This window comes from Leptonychotes weddellii, chromosome 6 (assembly GCF_054177405.1).
Source record: "Leptonychotes weddellii isolate Sample4059 chromosome 6, ASM5417740v2, whole genome shotgun sequence".
NCBI classification, from domain to species: Eukaryota; Metazoa; Chordata; class Mammalia; order Carnivora; family Phocidae; genus Leptonychotes; species Leptonychotes weddellii.
The window spans coordinates 105,146,259-105,163,899 of NC_138374.1; the positions used below are offsets into that span (position 1 = coordinate 105,146,259).

A 17,641-nucleotide genomic window follows, 5' to 3' on the forward strand; every position below is an offset into this window, starting at 1 on the left:
AGGGCGCCTGGGTGGCTCAGTTGGTTAAGCGACTGCCTTCGGCTCAGGTCATGATCCTGGAGTCCCTGGATCGAGTCCCGCATCGGGCTCCCTGCTCGGCAGGGAGTCTGCTTCTCCCTCTGACCCTCCCCCTTCTCATGTGCTCTCTCTCATTCTCTCTCTCTCAAATAAATAAATAAAATCTTTAAAAAAAAAAAATTCTTTTAATTTAAAAATTGGGTCACCTGGGTGGCTCATTCAGTTGAGTGTCTGTCTTCAGCTCAGGTCATGATCCCAGGGTCCTGGGATTGAGCCCTGTGTTGGGCTCCCTGCTCAGTGGGAGCCTGCTTCTCCCTCTCCCTACAGCTCCCCCTGCTTGTACTCTCTCTTTATTTAAAAAAAATAATTTTAATTTAATTTATTTATTTAAAAAATTAAAATAAAATAAAAAGATAATAAAAATAAAAATTAAAAAAAAATTTTAAAGATGTTTATTTGTATAATTCAGAATATTTTTATTAAGATTAATATTGAAATGAAAACACAAGATCTCTGTATACTTAAAGAGAACTCATAGATGGATCCCCAAGAATATGTCCCCAAATTTGTATATCCCAATTGTGAAACTCAGCTAGCTATCCTCTGAAGCAGGGCCTCTGACTTTGTTATTCTCCAGTTTAAAAACTTTCCATGAGGGATGCCTGGGTGGCTTACTCTGTTGTGCGTCGGACTCTTGGTTTTGGTTCAGGTTGTGATCTCAGGGTTGTGAGATGGAACCCCACAGGGATTCCGCACTCAGCAGGGAGTCTGCTTGAGATTCTCTCTCCCTCTGCCCCTGATCGCATGCTTGTGCTTATGTGTGCATGCGCTCTCTCTTTCTCTCTCTCTAAAAATAAATCTTAAAAAAAAAAAAATCTTTCCATGAGAGGCATTCTCATAAATTGCTAGCGGGAATGTAAATTGGTATAATCCTTGTGAAGACAATTTGGCAATATTTTTCAAAATTACTAATGCATTTAATCTTGACTTAGCAATTTCACTTTTGGGAATTTTATCCTGTAGATATACTTGTACACATATGAGTGGACATTTGCATAATGTTATTCATCACCACATTGTTTAGAATAACAAAAGATGAGAAACTATCCATCATTAGGGAATAAGAGGAATTTCATGTTTACTGTGTATTAAGAGATTACAATGAATTAGAAAATATTTTTTTAACAGAATGATAAGGAAAATATAATCTATAAAAATTTATGTGATATAACATAATCTGTGTTTAGAGGAAAATTTGTAGCCTTAAAAAGCTACTATGAGAAAAGAAAAAAACTGAAAATGAGTGATCTAAATGTCTATCTCAAGAAGGTAGGAAAAGAAAAGCAAATTAAATACAAAGATAGTAAATAAAAAGCAGGGAATCATAAAGGAGAGTTTATTGAAATTGAAAATATACAGTAGAAAGAATAACACCAAAAAATTGTTTTTTTTAAAAGCACTATAAAATTGATCAACTCTTGGCAAACCTGATCAAGAAAAAAAGAAGGCCAGTGTTGCCAATGTCAGGAATGAAAAAGGGGACATTACTACAGATTCTATAGTCATTAAAAAGACAATAAAGGACATTAAGTACAATTCTTTCAGAGCATAGAAAAGAGGGGATATTTCTGACCTTGTTTTATGAGGCCAGCATAACTTTGATCCCAAAACCTGAACCAAGGATATTATAAGAAAGGAAAATTTACAGGCAAATCTCTTACATGATTATAAATGCCAGACTAACCCAGTGATATATAAAAAACACATCAGATTATGTACTGAGAATATATATTCCATGAATGAAAGTTTGGTTTAACTTTCAAAATCAGTCAAATTTAATTCATCTAATTTATCAGAATAAAGAAAGAAATTACATAAGCATGTCAATAGATGGAAAAAATTGATAAACTGTTAACTCCCATTCATGATAACAAAGAAATACTTAGCAAACTAGGAATAGAAGGGGATTTCCTTAATTGCATTAATGGTATGTACAAAAAAAATCTACAATAAATATCATACTTAATGGTGAACTATTGAATGTTTCCCCCGAAAGACGAGAAATGAGGGACAAGGGAGCTTGTTACTACCACTTCTATTCAGTTTTCTCCTGGTCAGGCAATGTGACAAGAAAAAGGAGTCAACAGTGTAAATATAGAAAAGGTAAAAACAAAATCATGATTTGTGTTCATTCATCTTCCTACCTGTAGATTAAGGTTAGAAGACTGCTTGGTGGACGTGGACATGCCGTCTTCACAATATAAATGGCTATTTTATACAGCTAGGTACCTGAAGAGACTTCTCCCACGAGGGAAGAGGCTTGGAAAAGCTACTTCACAAACTGACTTGAAAAAAAAAGAAAAAATCATCTCCCTTTCAAATCCACTCTTAAGTCAAGATGGTGGCTTGAGACAGGGAGTTTGACCTTTTGCAGCCAAGGACAAAGATGTAACAGATGAGATGTGAGCTTAGTGTTGTGGGGTGAACACTGAGAACATTTTTCCATAGAAATATGTTTGCCTAGTGGCTAAATTCTGTAGGATTCCATCCACTGCAGGTGAAGTAGTCTGTGGAAACAACCTTAGGAACTTGTGTATCCTATGTAACTTTCCCCCAGAGGGATCTGCATTGTTAGTTAAAATGGGAGAGGAAAAAGAGGAGACAATAAAATTCTTGGAATATTATTTCTAATTTGAGGGTTCCTTGTAGTTCAAAGAGTAGAAGTTACCCTTTGAAGGAATGGACAGATGAGCTTGTTTAAATAGCCCTGGGCCGCCTCATTTGAAATTGTGTCTCCATGTCTCTGCTCTTCTTATATCAGTATTAATAGAATCTCTGTCAGGAATTCACCTTTGTAGTACTTGGTCACAACATTTATCTTTTTATGTGACTGGCTTGAGGCTGGCTTCATTGTTGCCTCATTGGTGTAGAAATACACACACCACACACACACCACACAGACTATCTGTGTAGAGTATTATGCTATATGAAAATAGTCATGGATTGTGAAGCCCTTATAACAACTTCAAGTCTAGTCTAGTCACTACAGCTGTTGCTGAACCCAGAAAACTTGAAAGCACAACAGTACTTACCATTTCACACCCACCACCATCACTACTGATGCAAAGTTATGCCACCACCCTCTGCCCAGGAGTATACACATATAACAACTAAATACTATTTTTTTTTTTTTTTTGACAAAGAGAGACATAGTGAGAGCAGGAACACAAGCAGGGGGAGCGGGAGAGGGAGAAGCAGGCTTCCCGCCGAGCAGGGGCCCGATGCGGGGCTCGATCCCAGGACCCTGGGATCATGACCTGAGCCGAAGGCAGACGCTTAACGACTGAGCCACCCAGGTGCCCCTGTAAGGTAAATACTATTATTAACCCCATTTTACAGATGAGGGAACTAAGTTGTACAAAGGTTAAACCGTTTTCCCCAGGTCACATAGTCAGCAAGTGCCATAGAGCCAGAATTCAACCCCAGGCAGTCTGTCCCAGAGTCTGTACTCTTAATCACTATGCCACACTTCCTTCTGGGATTATTTTAATTATGCCTAAAAAGCGAAGACTCTTCACATATTAAAAAACAAAAACAAAACTCTACTGTTTGTGGAAGGGAATCTCAGCCGTGAAGTCCCACTCTCACTTCAGTGAGGTATGTGGGAACATGAGAGAATGCAGAGGTAAACATTTTTTAGTTTGAAAGAGATCTTCCAATTAGCTAGGAGGATAGGCATTAAAGGGGCTAAGAAATACTAGCCTATGGTTGATTTTATGTAGTGTAAGCATTTCAAGTATTTTTTCTCTTTAAAAGGCATGACGTTCTTTAATTCCTCTTTTTGTGGTTAGCTCTTTCAAAGCAAAAGAAAATCTAATTCTGGTAGGGGATTTTATAGTAGCAAGCTGAAACTTGAAGTTTCTGGACCTTAGAATCTCCTACCCCATTAAAATATTTAATAAACCAGAACACTTCTATATTACTGCTTTAGAGCAATGTAGTACTAAGGGGAATAATAGAAAGGTGACTAAGATTGGGAAACTTATTTTCTGTGTAAATAAAACTATATTTTGGTTACCTTTCATCCTTTTCAAATTTTTGAAAGCAAAATTTTTAATCAAAACTGTGATTTCCTGAAATTGATTTTTAATAGATTTTTTTTCCATACTGTCCTTTTCCTTCGTTTCCTCTCTTCTCTTTCCTGCTCATGGATACTTATATTGTAGTGTTAAAATACCCCAAATCTGGAATTTAAGTGTTTAAATAACAAGAGAAAGGGATCTGATTATAATGCGATTCATAAATAATGTTCCTTCTGATTGTTTTGTATGCAAATGACCATGCTACGTGAGTAATTTTTAAGACGCCTTTGAAGGAGTCTGAACATGGGCATTCTGGTCATTTGGAATCCTTTGTACAACTTGACTCGTCTGGACATTGTGTTCTACTGATAAACTGTAGAAGCTGTTTAATGTTTTTATAATGGGTATGCATCATTAAAATTTTCAGATCCTTACTAAGTGACTAACACACATTTTGCCTAAACTTGAAATAGTAATATAGGCCCCTTTGTAGAATGGCAAGTAGTAGACACTGGCCAAAGATAGAAAATCATCTTAGACTTTTCAGAAATAACAGGACAGCTTCCTAAAGAACGTGGTGGCCCGAACTCATGTCAACTTTCATGCCCTTCCAAAACTCCAGTAGAATGAAACTGAAGAGGTTTCTTTAAAGTATAAACCCACAAGAATGAGGAAAACAATAGGAAAGGCAATTGTAACAAAAGTCAGGAAGTTGGAAAACAGATTGAGCAGTCAGAACCCTAAGCCAGCAGGGGAAAACCAGCAGCCAACCTGATTTACACCACAGAACTGAAAAACTGGCAGGATTAGTGCCCATGGAAAAGGGGTTGAAAGGGTTGCTACGCTTGGGGCTGGTTGAAATCTGTTGAAGAACTCAGATCCCCAGAACCCCTACCCACCATCCCACAGCTGGGGGATTCTTCGTTCCCTGACATGACAGGGGACTGGGGGCTTACTCTGGAGAGGGAGCCAGAGACTCTCTAGACTCAGAGGCGCCTGGGACAGGCATAATGAAAATGGCACGGTTAAGTGATGACAGGGCGCCGAGTGCTTAGACCCCCAGCCCTGCTACCAGAAAGCCAATGGGGGTCTTTCTGCTACCAGAAAGCCAACAACTGGGCCTTCATTCTCTGGGCAGGATACTAGAGGATCTTCCTCTGCGGCAATGGCAAATTCAAGAGGAAAGACCAACTTAAATGGCCCAACCAGATCATCCTCAGTGTAGCTCCCAATCAACAAACTGCACTCACAGGCTGAGAGCCCTCAATCCGATGTTTAATCCCGTCGGTAAATGTGAGTCAACAACAAAGACTCACCGGATAACTTGGTCATCTGATCGGCCTCTGCTGTGAAATATGGAGACTAAAACAAACAGAAGGAAGTGACTTGGAGGAACGGTGCAGGGAAAGCACAGCTGCCAAAAATCCTAATAGTTCATTAACCCTCTTCTCTACTTTCATGCATGTTTTAAAATTTCCATCCTAATTCTCATAGAGCTAAGATACTGTAATAATAAGACAACAATGTTGTAATATTGTAACAAAAACAACAATAAAACAGGAACATCCAAACTGCTCTTAGAAATTAAAAATATGAGAAAAGAAGTAAAAACTCATTAAAAAAAAAAAGTTTAGAAATTAAATAAGAATCTCCTAGAAAGGAGGACACAAAGACAGAGATGGAAGAAAATGAATGCAACCCTGAATCCTCTATCTAGTCAAATTACCAACCAGGTGTGAGGACAGAAAAAAACTTTGGCTGAAAAGACATTGGCAAGATTTCAAGTACCCTTTCTCCAGAAATCGCTGGAGGATGTGCTCCATCAAAATGTAGAGTAAATACAGAAAAAGGAAGACATGGGATGTAGGAAATATTAAATGTATTTTAGGAGAATTACCAGGACAAAGTAAGAGGTCTTTGCAGGATGAAAACTGCAGGCAACAAATCCACAGTGTGGGTGAAATTTATTCAGGAAGATGAAATTAAAAGAATGTCTGATGCACACAAACGCCTTAAGAGAAGATTAGAGCACAGGTCAGCGCTGGCTCACTGCCTGTTTTTTAAATACAGTGTTACTTGAACATAACTATTCCCATGTATTTATACATGGTCTAAGGCTCCTTTCACACTACAAAGCAGAGTTGAATGGTTGACACAGGTACCATAAAGCCTGCCAAGTCCAAATATGTTCTCTCTGGCCCTTTATAAGAAAGAGTTTACAGACATGCTCTAGAGAATTGACTCTAGATGGACAAGAGCTTATGGTTGTGGGGCGCCTGGGTGGCTCAGTCGTTAAGCGTCTGCCTTTGGCTCAGGTCATGATCCCAGGGTGCTGGGATCGAGTGCCGCATTGGGCTCCCTGCTCAGCGGGAAGCCTGCTTCTCCCTCTCCCGCTCCCCTGCTTGTGTTCCCTCTCTCTCTATCTTTCTCTCTCTGTCAAATAAATAAAATCTTAAAAAAAAAAAAAAAGCTTTTGGTTGAATTAGTTATGTGTACAGAGAAAATGATGTAACTGCTCAATTCAGGGAGAACAAAAATTGGGCAGGAAAGGAAGAGTAGCCTTGATTTATTACATGGCTTAGCTTTGAATATATGTACATGATTATAATAATGTAAATGTCTAGTACTCTGCTCATTAAAATTACCATACAACTGCGTTGGGAAGATGGGAAGGATATCAATGCGTGGTGGGAAAGGGAAGAATGCACTTGCTCCTCATCTTCCATAGTGGGAAGTCAGTAGATTGGCCCTAAAACTGAAGACGAAACATGGCAATAAATATCAAGATCCTCGGTTCAAAGAGGTAAACAACGGGCAGTGGGACAGGGACCGCTATTTTTTCATACAAACCTTTTGCAGGCTTTTAAAGCTGTCTCCCTTTATAAAATTAAGAAAACTCCCCCACAAAACGAGGAAACAAAAAAGAAACTTCAACATCAGCAAATACATAGTATGTACTCGAGCTGCCCTTTTCTGCCCTCACGTCCAGCGGATGTGTATCACTAATCATCCCGGTCCGTTTCCTGGTGAGTCGGGACGCATTCACACAATCTGCACATTTGCGCTCCAAAAAGAGGCGGCCCCGCTCAGGAAACCTCTATCTCTGATACAATTTAGGCACCAATTTAGGCAGATTCTGTCTGGTTCACAGACATTTCCTCCAAAAGAACATCGCTAAGATGCATTATTTGGCTGCTGCATTTTATTTTATTTTATTTTGTTTTATTTTATTTTGTTTTATCTTACTTTATTTTATCTTATTTTATTCTATTTTTAAAGATTTATTTATTTAATTGAGAGAGAAAGAGAGGCTGTACTCACACAAATGGGAAAGCAGACTCCCTGCTGAACATAGAGCCCAACCCGGGGCTCGATCTCCCCACTGGGAGATCCTGGCCAGACCTGAAACCAAGACGCTCAATGGACTGAGCCACTCAGACATCCCAGTAGCTGCATTTTAAAATTCCATCTGTTCTGAACATTTCTTCTTAAACCCACAAGCTTGGGAAGACAGTTATTTCTCAATAATTATTTGTAGATACAGGGCAATTTATTAATATTTTCTCATCATCTGGCATTTGGACCTAACGTAATAGGCTGGTAAATGTTTGAATGAATGAATGAATGAACTCTGTTGTATAATCAACAATTTTTTAAAAACCAAGATGACCTGAGAAGCTGCAGAAATGAACCCTTGTAAAAGCCACAGGTGATTCCATACCTTTCTTCAGCTTTTCAGTCACCAAAGCTAAATTGTGCTTCTGAATGAGTTTGATTTCTGAATTAAAGTAGTTTTTGCTTTTTTTCTGACTCTTCATAGGATCTTTCCAATCAAAGATGTACCCCTGGAGACGGATGGCCTTGCTGATTGGCTCTATCAACGTTTTGTTGAAAAAGAGGCGCTCTTATCACATTTTTATGAAACAGGTACGCAGTATCCTATTACGTATGTTTCTGAAGTTGGTGATAGTTCCAAAGATGTACGTTAGGGGAGATAACCATTTTTCCATTCTTCAGATACCCTAAAGGAATCAAAGTATTTCTATATTTAAGAATTCCAGCTTAGAATATTCATAAGGACAGTGTTAATGTTAAACTTATTCAGGCCCTTACTTTAGCAGCCCGTGTGCAAGATCACGTGATGAGTAAAATGTACAAATGGAACTAATTCAAGACAGTACACAGTATGTAGAAGAGTACAGTCGTACGTGTACAATTACACGGACTGTTTTATGACATAGCAAATACTATTTATGGTTCGGCATTGTACGTGATTGTTTAAATAGTACCATCATCTTGCAGTCATTTGAGATCATTTTGAACTGCATTTTTACATGCTTATTCTTTTCTTTACATACAGGGATAAAGCTTACTTTTTAAGTTTTCACAGATACAACCTTGTACTTTTCTCCTTGAGAGAAAAAAGTCAATTTACCTCAAGGCCCCTTATCTACACTCAATATTCTGTACCTTCTGTGAAAACTGCAATGCAGTCAAACAGACATAGGAAGGGAGGGGAGAAGGGAGGGAGGAAGAAAGGAAGTTAGGAAAGAAGGAAATTAGGGGCGCCTGGGTGGCTCAGTCGTTAAGCGTCTGCCTTCGGCTCAGGTCATGATCCCAGGGTCCTGGGATCGAGCCCCACATCGAGCCCCACATCGAGCCCCACATCGAGCCCCACATCGAGCCCCACATCGGGATCCCTGCTTGGCGGGAGGCCTGCTTCTCCCTCTCCCACTCCCCCTGCTTGTGTTCCCTCTCTCGCTGTGTCTCTCTGTCAAATAAATAAATAAAATCTTTAAAAAAAAAAAAAAAGGAAAGAAGGAAATTAGCGTTGGTAGAATGCCAGGCGTTACCGAAGTGCTTTCACACATAACTACGTGTGTTGTAGGCTTGTTCTCTGGAACCTACAATAGGAAAAGAAAAAGGGGAAGAGAAAGTTGTTTTAGGTCTGATGATGGCTGTGAGATTTTAGATTAGCAGAAAGTGCTATTTTCTTCCGACTTAGATTTTTTTGGTTCAGAATTAATGTTCATGTTAAATCAGACTGTTGAAGACCTAATGGTGAGCAAAGGCTGATACTGTTAATTACCTTTAATGCTTTTGTTTTTGTGTTTAGGGTTGTTTCACATTACCCACAACAGGATTCCTTCCTGATGCTAACGTTCTGACCCCAGGGCTGTGGACTGTGCATACTCATATGACAGGGGTTGGACGCTATGCATGTCTCTAGAATTCTTAGTAAGACTCATTGAACAAGATGCCCCTCTCTGCCATGTGCAGTCCTTGGTCTTACTCTCAAAATTTCTTTAAAGATAAAATAGGATAGATGCTTAAGAAGGCATGAGGTAATTAAGAGTCAACAGGCTCTCTCTTCTTTTTCAATCTTCATCTCTTGCTTTATGATAGTTAGCCTAAATTGTAACAACAATAATGGAAGTCTCTTTTTAAGAAAGCCATTTGTATAATAGACCTTGAAACTTGAAAGTGTTCTCTGTAAATTGCTTGTGAGAAGCAAATCCCCGCATGAATCAGCTTACCCAAAGGGATTATCAGCAAGGACAAAGACTATTTGAAATGCTGAAGTGTTATCAAGATGACCTTAGGTAATATTGCTCTGAAGGGGTCTATCTTTCCCTTCTAGAAAAGAATTTAAAGACATCTGTTCACTTTGTGTTTCTCCTTTTAATTACTAAGACATATTTCATAAATAATATTACCTTTTGAAAAGAGTACCAGTGATTTACCACCACTTTTTTTGTGGCAAAACCATTTAACTTGTAAATGGAGGAATTCGTGTTAGTTATGTCATTTCAGAAATTATTTAAAATCCATTTTGGGGCGCCTGGGTGGCTCAGTTGGTTAAGCGTCTGCTTCAGCTCAGGTCATAATGTCCAGGTCCTGGGATCGAGCCCCCGCATCAGGCTCCCTGCTCCGCGGGGAGTCTGCTTCTCCCTCTCCCTCTGCTGCGCCCCCCTGCTTGTGCTTTCTCTCGCTCTCCTGCTCTCCATCAAATAAATAAAATATTTAAAATGTATACATCCTGTGTCCTGGCCACTGTAGAAATCTCTAGGGTTACAGTGGAAACAAGGAAGCCAGAGTGCCTGCTTTCATGCAGTTTATATTCCAGAAGGAGACAGAGAGTAAACAAGTCTGTAGAAAAAAGAAAAGCTAGATCTGGATCATTACAGATTGTGGAAAGTGCCAAGAGGGAAATAAACGTGGCGCTGAGTGTGACTGACTTGGGGGGGAGGGGGAATGGTATTTTTTCTGATACTGTAAGAATGCAGATGAGCCTGCCATTCGCTGAGATGAGGAGAAGCATCTCAGGCAGGAAGAATAAACGCAAATGTTCAGAGGCAGGAAAGGGCTCAGCAGTTTGAAAATTGTATTGCAAATGAGATCTCTCTTCAGGAACAATGGGAAGTCACAGAAGATGCTTTAAAAAACAAACAACAAAAATTCTAAGTAAGCTAATACTCACCCTTTGTTCCAGGAGACCTTCCCACCACAGTAAAACAAATTAATGTTTCTGTCTTGTCTTTTAGGGGCTTTTCCACCACCCAAGGGCCATAAGGAAGCTGTTTCCAGGGAGATGACCCTCAGCAATATGTGGATATTTCTCATACAGTCTTTTGCATTTTTGTCAGGCTATATGTGGTATAACATCATCCAGTATTTGTACCATTGCCTGTTTTAGGAATTGACTTGGACTTGTCAAGGTCACCATAGGAGTTCAGACTTTCATAAGTGTGCATTATTTTACATGTGCAAATCAGAATATAAAAAAAAAAAGCAAAGGAAATTCAATGGATGGATAATTTATCCCCCTTTGGGATATCTTAAAACTCTACTAAAATGAGGATCAGTAATATAATGACCTGCTAATATGTTTTAAGGACCTTTCATGTTTTAAAGATACACTCTACCACACACTTAAGCAAACATCACATTCGAGAAGAGGAAATCATAAAATCATCCTAGAAGACTATCCGAGAGAAATTCTGTTGCCACCAGATATACTTGGTAATCTAGTTCAAGCTCAGAGAGTTGGATTCCGTTCCTCTTAGCTAGTGTACTGTCTCTAGGAGGGCAGAGCTGTAGAGCACCCTCATTTCCACCAACTCTTGCTGTGTTGCTAGGAGCCCGAGGGGCGCTGTGCGGCATCCTCAAGGACAGGTCCCCTGTGGATCGCAGTGACACTCTGGTGTCAGGCACGCCCGTGGGGGAGAAGCAGTGTCCACTGGACACGTTCCGGTACTAGAGTTCCAAAAAAAGGCTAGCTCAGTCCAACATCGTGTTTACATGCGCTAGTGCTTTCCCTTAAATGAGGGGGGGGGTCACTTGATTTCTCTTTATGTATAGAGGCATATCATAGATTGATAATTGTCTTCTACCAAATGCACTTTTATCAGATGCATATATAGCAAAGGATTAGTAATACAGCCTGAAAACAAATGTGAGCATAATCAGTGAGTGGGATTCTTGAGAGGCTGTCCCGTCTCTGCATGTGTCCCTGGGCGCCCCCCTGCACGGACTGCCACACCCACCGGAGGCTTCTGTCCAGCTCAGAGGCTTTGTTCCGCCCGTTTGGGCTTTCAGCGCCAAATGTATTTGGGGGTGGCTGGAACAAATTAATGTAAAACATTTAAATGATCACTTTGAGGTGAGATAGGGGTTTTATTAGAAAAATAAGAGCTAGAGCCAGACATAGGCTTAAAATGGTGATAAGTTCTCACATGGCACCCCCAAACCTGTGTTCCATCATCACCTCAAGTTGCTGCCCACGTCAGGGTGGTGTAACCGGGAGACAGGCCCACACAAAAGGCTTCCCAATCTCTTACAATTGCCTTTAAAGAGGGTAGAGTCAAGTTTCTGTTTCTGGAGAACACTTTTTTCCTCCACTCTCTGTTCATGTGATTTACCTCACAGTAGAACCAGACTCTTCTCAGAAAGTGCTGGGACTGCATCTGTCCCTCACCTGCACTCCCAGTGTTGAGACAGAGTTGGTGTTTTGGCTTGGGATTGTAAGACTCTGAAGATCCTAGTAAGTCAGTGGCAGTTTTCTGTGATATGAACATTGTAGATGCCCCTGTTGTCGCTAGTCCTACAAATGGCAATTTTGAGAAGTAGGCCAGAAAATAAAAATAAAGACTAATGTTTTCTATTTTTAAATAAACCAAAAAAGAAAAAAAAAAAAGAAACTGAAAAGATGTGAATTTTCTCCCAGTTATGTGGGAAAGGTAAAGCAACACCAAATACAAGCCCACAGCAGCTTCACCTCCAGGTTAATTCCATGCACATAGGAAAGAGAATAATGTGTTAATGAAATACCTCATTGCATATTATGCTGCTACTGGTAAAATGCAGAAGCCAGTGCTAATGTGTGTGCTTTGGTGTTGGGGTCGTCACAAGACGCGATTTTTTTTGAAATCTAAGCATTTTATTGGGTGTTTTACCGTGACAGTGAGTAGGTGAAACCAATCTTGATTAAGAGGCACAGATGATGGTAGGAGGACAGATAGAAGCTTAATGACGCTTCTGTTTGAGGTCCAGCAAACGCTGCTAGATTACAGGCTGAATTGAAATTGTTCATTTGAGAGATTAGTCAGCCATCTGGGGGAGAAGGTGCGCGCTGTCAAATACGGCATGCACAGTCCTAGCTAAATAGGCCTTTTCCTCATTGCTAAGGCAAGCCACGGGTAGGAGTGGCCAGTTCTCCTATCAAAAAGAAAAAAGAGAGAGAGAGGCATCTATGCATACATAAATGCGGTTCAGAGCTACTTTCGCCCTCACTGTGCTACAAAGGAATGTGATAGTGTTAAAATACGGTACACATTAAACCATCTATTCTGGAAGACGCTTTACTTCTCAAGCACAGAGTCACTTCAACAGTCTGTAGAGTGACAAATACCCATAGATACGTGAGTTCACTTTTGAAAACAGCCCTGTGAGTTGTAAATAGATGTGTCACTGATCTGCGTGCCCCCTTCCGATTGTTTAATCAGTGTGTTCTCTCTCTTCTTTGTTTGAGAGCATTGATAGCGCTCTCCTTACTAGTAGCTGGAGGTCGGCTGCTTGCACCAGGGAAGGTAGGTAGAGAATCAGTGTTCTATGGTCAGTCAGGGAAGCAGCAATATGCCACTATACAGAAGTGAATAAAAATTCCAAATTTGTACTTGGCTTTGCAAAGTGAGATGAAAGGAGGTTTAGGGAATACACATTTTGTTAAGGGGGAAGAAAATAAAACCATGCCAGTTTTATACCAGTGGCCTGTAGAATCTCAGCACTTCTTGGTCTCAGCTGACCTGCCTGGATTCCTCCAGCAGAGAGGGTTGGGAACGCCCTGCTGGATCCTTGTCCCAACACGTCACAGTGATGGAGCACCCACTGGGCTGTGAGCCGGGGGCAGGTGCAGTGCATACAGAAGTGACTACGCCAGCAGTTCACTCTTCACGTGAGACACTGTCGTTGGGGTTGAAATACACAGATATGATGGAGAAACCTACACACCATGGAAGGTAAAGAAAAATGACAGAATGGAAAATGACGTTTCGGGTGGGCAAAGAAGCTAGTTGAGAATCTAAATAGCTTTTTTTAAAAACGATAGCTCTGAGTTCAGATCTGTCGTATTATTAAGTAAATTTTAATATTACAATCAACCATTAATTTCCCACAGTGAAGGAACTAAGGATTGCTGGAAAATTAATCCAGTGATAAGTCATAGCCAAAAATCTCATGGGTATTTATGAGTTTGAGGGGTTTTTTTTTTAATGAGACTTTCTTGTTCTTCTAGGGATGCTTGCTAATTTTAAAACAATTATTTCAATTGTTTATTAGTTTCTCTTGCTTGTGTATTTATGACTGTGTTAATGAGTAGTAAAAAGATTTGGGAAGACAGCTTCAGAAAGAGGGAACACAAAAGCCTAAATAATCCATGGGCTAGGAAAGGAATCCCTGAATAATCAAGAGTTCGGTATTGCAATGATACTCAAGCCTTTAATGAAAATGAGATGTGAAATCACCCAATACAAACCTCAGAACATCATTCTCGTGTTAATACCGTGTGGATTGATGTTAAGAATGCCTCTTCATTCTTTGTTCATGTTACTCACTTCTTGTGGATTTGTCTTGAGTGACGTTTTGACAATCACTTCCCTAAAGACTCTCCTGAACTAGCGGGATCTGGTTATAATCAGAGATAGCAGTCTTTAATCATGGACAGTCTTATTGGATTCTTTTGATATTTAAGGAAATTTTATTTGCATGGCCGAATAGGAAGAGTTATTTTCTTCATTACACAGGATTTCACTCCAGAGTTACCATCACGAGCGGGTCCGCTCTGGTCCACAAGGATGAATAAAAATGATTAGTCTTATTTTTTTGCCACGTAGTGCTGTGAACCTTACGTCTGCTCACATGAAAGGCCAAGTCCAAAGCAGCAAGGCAAGGCATACTGGTTTGTTGTATGAGGGGATGGAGACTAGTATGTTTGGGACCAAAACCACCTACATTGGACATTTTGAGATCACAGAGGGGCCGGGGGCTCTCTGGAGCAGTTGCTGGTTGGTGCTTTATTGCAGTCATTTTGCATTGATCCTCAACAGTTAGGAACTGGACCCTGGGAATCAGCTGAGGGTGCTGAACTGCTGGGGAGGGGGACTGTAGCCATATGGAAGATAGAATAGGGGGTTTTCTGCAAAATTTCCATGGGAGGATTTTTACATTTAATATTTTTTAAAACATTTGAAAGAGCAAAGAAATTTTAAGTATATTCTAGTTGCAAAGTATGCACACATATTTTGAATGGCTTTATTTTTATTGTGTAGAACTGTTGAACACAGGACTGATGCACAAGCTCTTTACATGTGAGGGGTCTGCATTTTACAGTAACTTATGACTGGGTAATGAAACAGTTACACATGGACCTGCCATTGTTGCATTAAGTGCTTTCATTTTCTTTACAGTTATTACAAAGTTGTATTTATTTTATACAGATGGGTTTTAATTTTCCTGATGCCATATGTTTACTTCAGCTTGTTGACCTATTTTTCTTTCTTTGTTATCTGCATGTTGTAATGTATGCTCAGAATGAATGTAAAGGCTGTGGCAACTGTCATTAATTTTTGTAAAGGGCTGGTCACAACATGGATCTGGTTTATGAATGCATATGGGATTATTTTTAGTAACCAGGTCACCTTTTCAGAAATTTAGATGTGAACACCAAAAGAAGCATTTTCTCAACAACAACAACAACAACAAAAAATGAATAGCTGGTTCTATTTTTTTTTTAACCTAGAAAAAATAAAGTTGATTTTTTTCAAGCAAAGTGCTTTTACTTCTTAGTGGTGGGGACGGGGTGTTTGTGTGTTTCTGGAGATACGTTGGCATGAACATCTGTGGACATGTACTTGAAGCACATCACAGCAGGTGGATGCTGGGGGCAAACGGAAAAGCCAAATGAAAGAACATTGTACTTCCTTCTTTGGTTTTAAACCCTTTCCTCCGCTCCTTCCCCACTCTCCCCCACGGTGTGGTGGAGATACTGGTATACTGGTAAATGTTAAACAGGCCGCTGTCCTAGGGGAAAAAAAATGATGTGTGCAAATGTACATAGGTTTGCTATAAATTTTCCTGATAGCAAGAATATAGAACACAATTTTAATAGATAATAATAAAATATACTTTATTTTACATTCCATATGGCCAAGTGATTCTCCCAGGATGCTTTAATTGACTTTGCTGAACTCTTGTAGCCAACCTATGATTTGAAAAATGGAATAACATCCTAATTCACCTATTTCTCGAATTTATTGTCACTCAATCTGATATGTGATCTACTGCCAAACTATTTCCTACCCTTGTACAAATTATACTCATTAAAGTGAACCACTTTGAGCTTCAGCGCTAATTATAAGCTTATATAATTTTAGTAACAGCTGTTTAATAACTGCTGGCAGAATTCTAAAATTTAACCAGCGGCTCTAGGGTCAGGAGCCAGTCGGAGCGATCTCTGGCATACCGCTGCCCTGTCTTCTCTGTTTCACTGTTAGGACTGAATAAATTCCTCACAGTTAAGCTACTCACTGCTCTCAGGAAATTCCCAAGACCCTTGCAGGGGCTTCAAAAGGTGGGAAAGCATTAACACTGGTCCTACAGAGCATGCTTTTGATTTGAAGAATTTGACAAAAGCAAACTTTCCCCGAAGTGCATGGGAAGCTTGCCTGTTTCTAAAGCTGGTTCTGTGCTTTCGGGTCTCAAAGCGAAGTAGACTGTTATATGAGCCTCTCTGAGATTTTGTTTTGGGCATTTAAAACATTTATTGTTTAGATTGTTGTTTGTAGAATATGTTTGATCCCACTGAAAAAATTTAAATGTATTAAAATATCTTATACAGTCTACCAAGTAAGTTAAAGCGTTACAGTTCAGTCTACCTCTTCTTCTGTTTGGATTCAGGCTGCTGTTTTGAGTTGAGGTTGTCATTTTTCCCCCTAGAAGTTGTTTCTGTCCAAGATGAAGAACAAATCGGGGGCAGAAGACTGAAGGCATATTTGAAGCTCTCAGAGATCTCTCGCTGACCAGCCCTATTTCTCATGAGTTGGGGGGGAAAAAGCCATTGTTTTAAATCTCCACTTAATAAGAAAATGTTTGTTTTTAAAATGTTTCTTCCTGCTGGGAAAAAAAAATGTATTTTTAAAAGGAAAACAATCCTCTTTTGGCTATAAGAAAAAGTCAGCTGTATGAGCCGGTGTGACCATATCATAACATGCTGATACATAAATCAATAAATTTTTACCTCTCAGGACTTGTTTAACCTTGTTCTTGACTCTTAGAGGCATGGGAAATATTAAGCATCAATCATCCAGATCACATATAAACGACACACTAATGGAAGGGAGGAGGGTTGGCTAACCACCAGAAAAGAGCCAGGCTCTTTTCCTCATCAGAAAAATACTCTTAATTAGGTATGCTCAAACCCATTTTACAAAGGAAGAAATGGAACAATGTTTTTTGCTAGAAAACATGAGTGTATCACAAAGCTCGTATCTGAGCTTTCCCCTGGAAGGTTTCTGTTGATTGTCCTTGGAGTACTTTCTGCCTTTTTAGGTGTGAGATTTGCTCTAGAGATGGTGGTAAAGTTCTTACCACTCACTTACTGTGGGCAAGAGAACACTGGGCCATCCCTGTGATTATAGCAGCTGTCTTCGTGGTGTCATTGAGAAATCATGGGTCTGGGGTCCCTCCCCAAATTATCAATTGCTGCATCTTCATGCCTGTGTTTCATTTTGGTGCAAAACTTCCTGACAAGGGTCTTCTCTTCAGTTTTTCACCACTTAGAACTAAGACTGTATCAGGATCAGCTGATGGACATTTGAGGGACAAGAAAGTAGGGCCCTAGAAGTGGAGAAATCAGAAGAGCTTAGAGTACTAGGAAGAGGAACCCAGGAGTGATAGAAGGCAAAGGGAGCGCAAAGGCTGCTCTCTAAGCAGGTACACACGCCCCTGACACATGAGGACCCCAGGGGGTATTCCAACACAGTAAA

General features: G+C 39.9%; 1 protein-coding gene across 1 annotated transcript in view; it reads left to right on the plus strand.

Annotated features, from left to right (window-relative positions):
- LPGAT1 (lysophosphatidylglycerol acyltransferase 1) overlaps nucleotides 1-16,902 on the plus strand; it is a 76,556-nt gene extending 59,654 nt beyond the window's left edge. Inside the window, exons 5-6 of the mRNA XM_081823201.1 lie at nucleotides 7,921-8,027; nucleotides 10,646-16,902. Of these exons, the coding sequence (XP_081679327.1) occupies nucleotides 7,921-8,027; nucleotides 10,646-10,797 (259 nt within the window). The 3' untranslated portion in view covers nucleotides 10,798-16,902. The remainder of the gene's footprint in view (nucleotides 1-7,920; nucleotides 8,028-10,645) is intronic.
- The last annotated feature ends 739 nt before the right edge of the window (nucleotides 16,903-17,641 follow it).